Raw genomic sequence first — 10,119 nt, 5'->3', positions numbered from 1 at the left:
GCTTACGTGCGTAGTATTATTGTCCGTTCGCTATTTAGGCTATTGAAATCATGTGACAGTCATGTGACCATATCGTATAAAGTATATCAACTTTATTTTGTTGTTAGTTTGCTTTTTCTTGACAATATTATCAAAGAAAGCACTTAGCTTTGTCACTTTTAGTATGTCAAGGGTGTGCAATTTTTTATGTAAACATTTCAATTTATCTCATGTCTACTGCGTATTTGTTTTTAAAGCTGAAATTATTTCTCATCGGGTTTCGTCACTCCAAGTCGATATAAGCATAGTTTTGAGCCTGGGTTTAATCACCACAATTATGTTGAATATTAATGTTACTGCATTGACAACATAACTATATCAGTAGCATATTTGTACCGCTACAAGGCTTTCTATTAACGCATATTATCAATCGTAAGGGATTTAGATGAGCGTTCAGCCTTAGGAAGTACAGTATGATGAAATATTTGAGTTAATCTTCATAAATTAATGGGATATCATTGAGTCACGTAAAATAATTAGAGCTGCCAGATTATATACGCTCATTTAGAGTAGCAGAGAATCTGTTGATCAGGATAAATTTGCCCTCGATCATGGTAATCACTAATCACATGACCAGAACAAGCGCTACTGTAGGCCATATCAATACCGTGCAGAGAAACTGCACGGTATTTCTCTGCACCGTGCAGAAAAAATGCCGTGCAGTATGTTCACTGCATTAATAAGTGCAGAGAAACTCATTTCAGCACTTCACATATACATATAATGTTTACATATTTTACATAGATGTTGTATAAACAACTGTATCTACTAGTGCAGATGGCCCGCAGATGGCTCTGTATTTTTTTAGTTTCCTTGCATACTACCCAATCCACTAGCTTTATTCACTGACTTTATCTACTAGCTTTCTGCACTAGCTTTATCTACTCACCGTAACTGCTGCAACTGTTTCAAAATCAGATGTAAGTATAGCCTAAGCCGCACAAATGCCATAATACAAAATGGTCTTGCTTTTTTTTCGAGCCACATCATAACTACCAACAAGCACACGTACTAACTTAGCTTATTTGTGACGCTTGTTACCCTACCTTGTTAGGGTAGTCTTCATAGGCTATGCCTCCGGCTTGTCTGACCCTATGCCACTGCGAAAAATACTCTCCTCTTTAACGCCAACACCATTCCTAGTATGCCTTCTCTCTGCATCGCCTTGACCACTACCGCTACCAATATTTCAACAGTGACCACCAACACTTCCACCATGATCACCAACAGCTCCAACAACACTTTCACTAACAATTTCTACCCCGAAGCCTGTTGGTTGGGTCAATAATGACTCCTTGACTTCATCTTTTATTTATTCCGTCCTAACTACGCTCTCCCCAATGAAAGGGGGCTTGACAGGCATTCTATAGAGAAGCTCCACCTGAGTTGTAATCAACTGTGTAGGGAGTGACGCAACAGAGCTGGGTGTTTTATAGGCCCAGACCTATCAATCTCAGCCTGGTCCTTAATTAACTGGTCTAGGTCTACTACCGGCAAACCTCCTCCAAACTTTGGCTAACTGTTGTATAGCCATCTTGAATGCTTCAGCATTCTCCAACTCGGTGACTGCTGCTTCATGCTTAGCTATCAGCCTAACCATTTTTTTCGCTGACTTCCTCTGTATCGCCTTTTCCTCTCTCAATGTTTGCTACCTATTTCTCATAACCATCTCTGGCCAACGTTCTATCACAAGCCACCTCATCTAAATAAGAGCATACCTTCCCCATGATACACTGGTTCAGCTAATTTTTTAGCACTTTCACTCACCTCAGCATGGCTTCCTTCCCTAACATGCCCTATAGACACTTAAAATTGTAGATACAATAAATTCAAACAAAGCCTCTGGCCTAGATCAAATTTCTGCTAAATTTATGAAATCGGTTTCACAGAGTATTGCTTACCCTTTATGTAAGATTTTTAACAAATCACTAGAGACTGGGAAGGTACCTGATGCACTTAAAAAAGCTAAAATATTACCTTTGCACAAAGGGGGTTCTTTAAATGAATGCGGTAATTTTCGTCCAATTTCAATTCTACCAGTCTTTAGTAAAATATTGGAAAAACTTGTTAATCAACAAATTGTTGATTATTTAGAAAATAAATCACTTTTATATAAAAACCAATTTGGATTCAGAAGAGCTAGAGGCACATCTGATGCCATCTCAACTTTTACTAACCAAATTCTAGAATCGTTTGACCGAAGTGAATGTGTTATAGGAATTTTTATAGATTTCAGGAAGGCCTTTGATATGATCGATCACGCAATATTATTTAAAAAACTAGAGCAATTTAATTTTAGTGAGTTAACCATCAGATGGATACAAAGCTATTTAACCCGCCGAACCCAAACAACAAAAATTAATGATACTTTTTCTAACGCTGACAATTTGACTTGTGGCGTACCTCAGGGCTCGGTGCTAGGCCCGACTTTATTCTTAATTTACATAAATGATCTTTGTGATTGTTTAACTCATCTAACTCCTATATTGTATGCTGATGATACCAATTTGTTTATGAGTTCAAAGAACCTAAACGACGATTTACCTAAAGTCCAATCTGATCTTGAAAAACTAGCTGATTGGTGTCAAACGAACAAATTAACCATTAACTTTGACAAAACCTGTTTTACTGTTTTTAAAAATTACCAGAGCAAAATTAAATTTGATCAGCCTATTCTTTTTAATAACACTTTTATTAAAGCAATTGATGAAGTCAAATTTCTTGGAGTGTCAATTGATAAAAATTTGAACTGGTCTTCCCACGCTCGTAAGCTTTTATTAGATTTACGGCCTATATCAGGCATCTTTTACCGCATAAGTGCTTTCATTCCAAAAAAATTGCTGATTATGCTTTATTACACACTTATTCACTCCAAATTATGCTATTCAATAGAAACTTATGGCAATGCATCCAAAATTCATCTTAGCAAAATAATACAGTTTCAAAAGAAAATTGTCAGAATCATTAACCGTAAGCCATTTGGATTTCCAACAAACGATTTATTTAAAACCTCTGATATTTTAACTATTGATAAATTGCATAAATATAAGTTGCTTATTCAAGCCCATAAATTATTTTACTCAAAATGTGATCCAGCACTACCATTTTATAATACTCGTCATCAATTACTTTCTCTTCCCGTACCTAATCATCTAACTTTAGCCGGTCAACGATCCTCAAACTTTGCAACACCTGCGCTGTGGAATCGACTACCTAATTCAATAAGATCAATAAAATGTCTCGGTAAATATAAGGTGGAACTGAGGCACCATCTCCAGTCTGGAGAGTGAGTGTTACGGTCTGGTTTTTGTGCTGCTGACTCGGGCTCGCGTACCACTGGCTTTGCCATTTCGCAATGGGCCCCATCATCATTTCTTACTTATTGTTATTTTTTCACGCATTGGTTAATTATATTTTGTCTCGAGTATTAATTCAATTGTGTAATCTTTAAAGGTGAAATAAAACACACACACACACACACACACACACACATCTCACTAGCATTTTGGGCAGTCCTCTCTTGACTACCAATCTTTTCACCACCATCCTCATGCTGGTTTTCGATATGCCGTTTTATTACTACACTTCATCGACTGGTTTTTTCAGTTCACAAATCTTGACCTATGCAGCGTTTCTCAACATCGTCCTCTCAGTCAGACTCATTTGTCAGGTTTTGCAACTTGGCATCATCTGAAACACAATAATTTAAACCAGCAGTAATTGCTCTCAATGAAAACAACTTGACTAGTGTAATATCTCTAAACTCCTTAACCAGCTCAAACTTGCTCAAGCATAACACATTACAACAGCCAATAATTTTATGTTATGCCCAAAAAGGTCATTCTCAATACCTTCACCACATAAACCTCAGCTTCCATAGTCTTGTATTTACTTTCCAGTTAAACTATCGCCATTCCAACTACATTTATCTCACTACTATCAGCATTTTCTAAAACTGTTGATGGCTTCTTTAACTGCAATTTCAACCTATTGGCAGTTCTCTGTTACTATCGACACCTCAGCACCAGTATCAAACGTAAACTCAACAGACTTTACATTGACTTTCCTAAACTGCCCAAGTCTCTGGCCTTGTCATTGATCTTCTCCATATTTATTCCTAGACTCAAAAAGTCTAACACTTCTGCCTTTACTACTGTTCTCACTCTTATTACCTCTCTTAGAAAATGGCTTTTTACCACTTCCATGCTCACTGTCCCTCTCATCATGCCTATCTGTCTCTTGCTTCTCATGCCGACTTTCTCTCTCATACCTGTCCGTACTGTCATCTCTGGGCCTGCTCTACTTATTTTTCACTTCATGAGGGCATCCTCTGCCCCTATACCTTTCTCTACTATTATCTCGACTACCATACCTCTCATAGCTGCTGTCAGCACTACCTCCCAGCCTGTTGCTGCTACCTCGCCTGTAGTACTTCTCTCCTCTTATCCTTGCAGTCACGCGATACATGGCCTTGCTGTACATAAGAAAAACACTCACCATAATACTTTCTACTGCCTCTAGGACTACTTCTCAGGGAATATCTACCTCTCGAATTGTATCCTTTATCACCACCCCTCGGGTACTGCGCATGGCTGTCATACTCGAACACTTTCTCTACCTCCTTAATCTCACTTCTCCAGTCACCACCTCTATTCTATGCTCTAAAGAATCTATCCGAATTATTCACCGTTTCACAAGCCCCCAATGCTTCATTCAACAGATTCCATGTCAAATCGGCATTCTTCAAGTCTCCACTTCTTTATCTCTCAACCCGTTAACTACCGCTGTTAGATCAAACCTCTCTCTGTCAGCGTTATTAGTGACCTCTACATAACTACTCAAAAACTCTCACCTTAATTTAATAACTCTATCATTTTTATCAAGTGCTTTTCTAGCCATCAGGAACTTATGCCTCTTCACAAACATGCTTTCCTGTTTACCATGCTGCAAACTCTCCACAGTCTCTTCATAAATACATAGAATTCACATCATCTACATAGAATCCTGCACCTCTAAACACTTTTCTACCACTGTTCAATAGCTCTCAATAACTGCACCAATTTATCTCTAACTCTCATAATAGGGCGTATATCACCACCTTCATAACCACTCCTCTTAACTGCACTCTCGATACACAAATTCATCTTTATAAATCTCTCTCACAAACCATCACCGTGCTCACCAAACACCAGCTTCAGATAACCGAACTCCATCATGTCGCAATACAATCTATTCTCCGCCACTAATATAATTTACTCTGCACCTCCTCTTTTTGTATTTTTAATTCTTGCTTTCTCCTTCATAAATAATAAATGTGAAGAACTCACCCTTATATCTCCAAGCACCACACTTCACAGCTCTAACACCTCACAGCTTCGACAAATTGCCGCCTCAACACTTCACTTTCACTTACTCCACACATCACCCGCACGCTTGTTAAAAGGTATTGTCAATCGTTACACTTATCTCGACACCAGTACAGCCCACTTTCGTTAGCGATCGCAAGAGAAAAAATTAAAGCTTTGTCAGCTGCGCCATGTTGTATAAACAAGTGTATCTACTTACATGGGATTGTAGCGAAGAAGAAAGCTCCGTCTTTCTTTCTACTTCCTTATATTCTACCCGATCTACTAGCTTTATTCGCTAGCTTTATCCACTCACCATAACTGCCGTGACTACCTACAACTGCTTTGCGTTCAGACACCAATATAGCCTGAGCCCCTCGAATGCTATAATGCAACAGTATATTATAAAATATTTCTTTCATGTTTTCCTTTTTGAATTGGTCTAGTTCAAGTATTGACACGATTATAACTCTTGTTATATCGAGCTTTCAGTTTTCAATTTTAGTATTGATTTTGCTTATGTAGTCTGAATAACATTTTAGTAAGCCTTATATATCTCTATAGTGACATTCTGTGTTGTATGCGATCCCATAAAGTGGAATATGTCTTTATTGGGAACAGCAGTAAAATCACCAAAACGATTTTTTTTAGTTCACTCTCAATATGTAGCAATTCAAATTATTTCAACTCTTCAAATACACAAACAATCTCATGTATATGTTACAACAGTAGTTTAAAACTGAAAACCTGCTCATGTTTAAATAGAGAAAGCTATGAATTTGCATGCTATTACAGCTAATCCCTCGTGTTGCATGCGAGTTACATTGTGAATAATCACCATAAGAAGAAACTAAGTTACAAAAAGATGGTTTACTCTGCTTTACTAAGGTCTTGTTAGCCTGTTGAAGTTTTACTTATTGTACATTGCTAAAAGCAAATTGCTAAGTGATATATTACCGCGTTTTATGTTTTTTTGTTTCAAATTTACAAATTGTAGCACCAGCATCACAAAAGAAAACTATTAAAATTTTGTTGCAGGTTGTGCTCTTATGTTAAATCTTTATATTCACGTATTCAACTGAAAGCTTTTGTAGAGTAAATATTGAGTGTCAATGAACTTTAATATTAATTTGAATACTTCATGAATGGACTATTTGTGATATTACTGCCACTTTGCATTCTTTCTATACTTATAGGAATTAAAAAGTGTTTTTCTATTGTATTCCTAATATTCTGATTAATATTCCTAATATAATATTCCTACATGCAATATTTCTACATGCAATATTCCTACATGTAATATTCCTACATGTAATATTCCTACATGTAATATTCCTACATGTAATATTCCTACATGTAATATTCCTACATGCAATATTTCTACATGTAATATTCCTACATGTAATATTCCTATGTGTAATATTCCTACATGTAATATTCCTACATATAATATTCCTATGTGTAATATTCCTACGTGTAATATTCCTGCATGCAATATTCCTACATATAATATTCCTATGTGTAATATTCCTACGTGAAATATTCCTACGTGTAATATTCCTACATTTAATATTCCTACATGTAATATTCCTACATGTAATATTCCTACATGTAATATTCCTACATTTAATATTCCTACATGTAATATTCCTACATGTAATATTCCTACATGTAATATTCCTACACGTAATATTCCTACATGTAATAGGTGTTTTATAAAGATTGCTTTCTGATATCACCTGCCCTTTTACACTTCTCATGAAAACCTTTACATCTGAGTAAAGCCAATGCATTTTCCTTTTTGTAGGTTGTATTTAACTACATTAGTTTTTAGATTCATATATCCAATATGCCTCATCATTGAGTGATAAGAAGAATGGAGGAGACAACTCCAATATTGGCTAGAGAACAGTCACAAGAAGGCCTCTTGTATGGTGCCGGAGAATCTCCTGCTCAGGTTAGTCATCTTATGACTCGTCTTACCACTTTTTGTAAGTATCTTACAAGGTGCTATTTTCTTACTTTTTTGGAGACGTGATTGATTACGATATATTTCCATTTTTACAGTATTTAAAAAGCTTAAGCTCGGTGTCAAGTTGAGCTATGGGAGCAGCCGGAGTTCAGTAGTTAGTGCGCTGGCACACAATCCGTAGGTCTGGGGGTCACTGAAGGATCATTGGTGGTGTTAGGGAAGGGCATCCAGTCACAATTACTTCTGTGCCAAATCTCGTGAGCAAATGTTAATAGTATATACTGTATCAGGATATACCATTTGCCATGGCGACCTTTAACAGCCTCTAAATGAGAAAAGCTGAAAGAGGAAGAAGAAGCTTGGTGTCAAGTTAGGCAGATTGATAACTAAAAATGAATGATTGAAAGGAATGATTGTTAGGTAAAAATAATTCTAAAACAAATTGGCAGCAGCTTCAGTCAACCTAATGCACAAATGATATTAATCTTCACCATCTACAAAAATGATAGATTGTGAGTTCAGTGCTTACAAAACCTTATGAACCAAATTGAGAATGTTTAGTAACAAAAATTAGTTTGATTACCTTCAAATTTTTTGTAATATGTGTATGGGTATACTTTGAACCTCTGCATTTTGATGTATTTTGCAAAAACTCTATTTGACAAGATTTTGTCTGATCTACACGGTTAGTGTCTGCTAATTATTTTAAAAAAGTCAAGGGATTTATATATGGAAGATTTTTTAAAACGATTTGAAAATTGAGGCGAAAAGACCTGCTTATACAAGTAACATGTTTGAATTTTGGTTTTAGAGGCGCAGTGTTGTAATTTGCATGGTGGCAGCCACACTAGCCACTTTGGTGAGTAAATTTGTGTCACATTTGGTTTCTTGTATAACTATGCGAATCTTACTCACGCATGTTTCTAGCTCCCAATCTGCTCATTTCTAAGATTGTTTATGCATTATATTATATAATATATGTAATATATATATATATTATAATACATATTATATTAATAGGTATCCTTCGTGTTGTGCATGTATCAAGGAGCAAAAAAGAGCCCTATCCACAGCGCCTATCTGTTCATCTACTTCTTGTTTGCCGTCAATCTTGTTGGTGTGTTTGCTATTCATATCATCATGGTAAGATGTTTTGGTGTTTGCTACATCTCATTGCCTTGCGCGATTTTGTTATTATATATTTTCATTTTGACAATGTGGATTTTAGACGCTGTGGCTGTAAAGTACGGATTGTACATCATCATAGTTTTGGTACATATAAGTAGTACATCATAAATGTTAATAGTATTGCATGAAAGTGCTGTTGCTGTTGTGTCTGATTGTTTGTGCCTTAGACAGTAAACTATATTGTTAGAGTGTTTAGGTGACACTTGGTAGTTTAAATCGGTTGCGACGGCGTGCAACTTCTGTTCCTATGATGATTAACATTCATTGCTATGGCCTTTGAGTTGAATCAATGAATTCTGTTTGTAAGGGGTTGGGTGTTTAGTTTCCGTTGTTTGGATGTATCAAATGTAGTTGCATTCGAGAGCCAAATTGTGTTGCTATGATGTTAAAGTTCTAATGTTATGCTGTGTATAGTCAGGTGTTATGATGTACGTAAGACATTTTTAGCTTGGAAGCTTAGTGTTAGTATATTGCTTGAAAAAATGTGGTTTTTTGCTATTCACCGTATATCATGTCAACACACGCAATACATGTTTTAGTGTCACATACTCTAATAGTTCTACTGTACTCTCGCATATAGATTTTAATCTAGAATTACATTTAATACAGTTCATTTCATGAGGTATTCTGAATGTTTATTAGGTTTGTCAGAAATGTTTTTTTCTGACAAACATGGTTTGTCACTCATGGTCATTTGTTTATTAGGCCTTCTTGTATCTCTCCTCCATCTTTCACTCTTCTAATTTTGTAGGTTATATTTATGAAGAAAGGGCATATCACAGAGAGTAAGATATGGTTTTCCTACATATCAACAGTTTGCGTTGTACTACAATCAATTTTTGTGGATATTATAGTCATGATTTAGCGTGTTTATTATTCCTCTTGTGTTTCTGTCATGCTCATCTGAGGTATCAGCAGTGTCAGTAAAAATATATTATACAATCTATCCATTAAATCTTTTATTCGGTTGGTTGCTCAATTTTTATCCATTCGTATACATATTAAAACATTTTTATTAGTATATGTATTAATATCACTCTTATACGCAATCATAAGTGAACTGCTTTCTTTTATTTATCTATTTTATGTTAGAGAATTAATGAGTAATATAGTCTGAGTTTATGCACACTGTAGCTCAGTTACCTCGCATTAAATCCCTAATGATCAGTAACATAGTTTTTATCTGTTGACTCATCTATCTGACAGGAAGGAACATAAGTTCAGCGAAATTACCTTCAGTCACAAGGTTTCAGTGGCTGGCTTTTGAAACACATTAGGCTACTATTGTTGAACAATGTTTTGCTAGCATCGGTTGGATTTCAATTACATACATACCTTTAGAATTTCATAGACAATCAGTAAGAATGTTTTATTAGCGATCTGCTGGCATATATATATATATATATACATGTATATATTTCTATTATATATATATTTACTTTATATTTATATTATTTACTAAATACATATAAAAATGCAAATTTGAAACAACATAAACATAACTGTTAAACGGTTTTTTTGTAGCTGTTGAATTATTAGAAATGTTTCAAATAGCCTATACCACAAAACTACTCG

At 35.5% G+C, this 10,119-nt stretch overlaps 1 protein-coding gene across 1 annotated transcript; it reads left to right on the top strand.

Annotated features, from left to right (window-relative positions):
• The first annotated feature begins 7,191 nt into the window (after positions 1-7,191).
• On the top strand, positions 7,192-9,926 carry LOC137410125 (uncharacterized). The gene is made up of 4 exons (XM_068095710.1): positions 7,192-7,341; positions 8,168-8,215; positions 8,377-8,499; positions 9,296-9,926. The coding sequence occupies exons 1-4, from the start codon at positions 7,261-7,263 to the stop codon at positions 9,407-9,409; spliced, it is 366 nt and encodes a 121-aa protein (XP_067951811.1). The 5' UTR covers positions 7,192-7,260; the 3' UTR covers positions 9,410-9,926.
• The last annotated feature ends 193 nt before the right edge of the window (positions 9,927-10,119 follow it).

The sequence above is a fragment of the Watersipora subatra genome, chromosome 1 (genome assembly GCF_963576615.1).
Source record: "Watersipora subatra chromosome 1, tzWatSuba1.1, whole genome shotgun sequence".
Lineage (NCBI taxonomy): Eukaryota > Metazoa > Bryozoa > Gymnolaemata > Cheilostomatida > Watersiporidae > Watersipora > Watersipora subatra.
The sequence above is the reverse complement of the archived record's forward strand: the minus strand, read 5'-3'. Positions and strand labels throughout refer to the sequence as shown.

Bases quoted from the DNA above. Each gene is read 5' to 3' on its own strand.
- LOC137410125 (XM_068095710.1), top strand. From the start codon at position 7,261: ATGGAGGAGACAACTCCAATATTGGCTAGAGAACAGTCACAAGAAGGC. The intron at 7,342-8,167 runs GTTAGTCATCTT...TTTTGGTTTTAG, and splicing joins CCGGAGAATCTCCTGCTCAG to AGGCGCAGTGTTGTAATTTG. The intron at 8,500-9,295 runs GTAAGATGTTTT...CTAATTTTGTAG, and splicing joins TTGCTATTCATATCATCATG to GTTATATTTATGAAGAAAGG.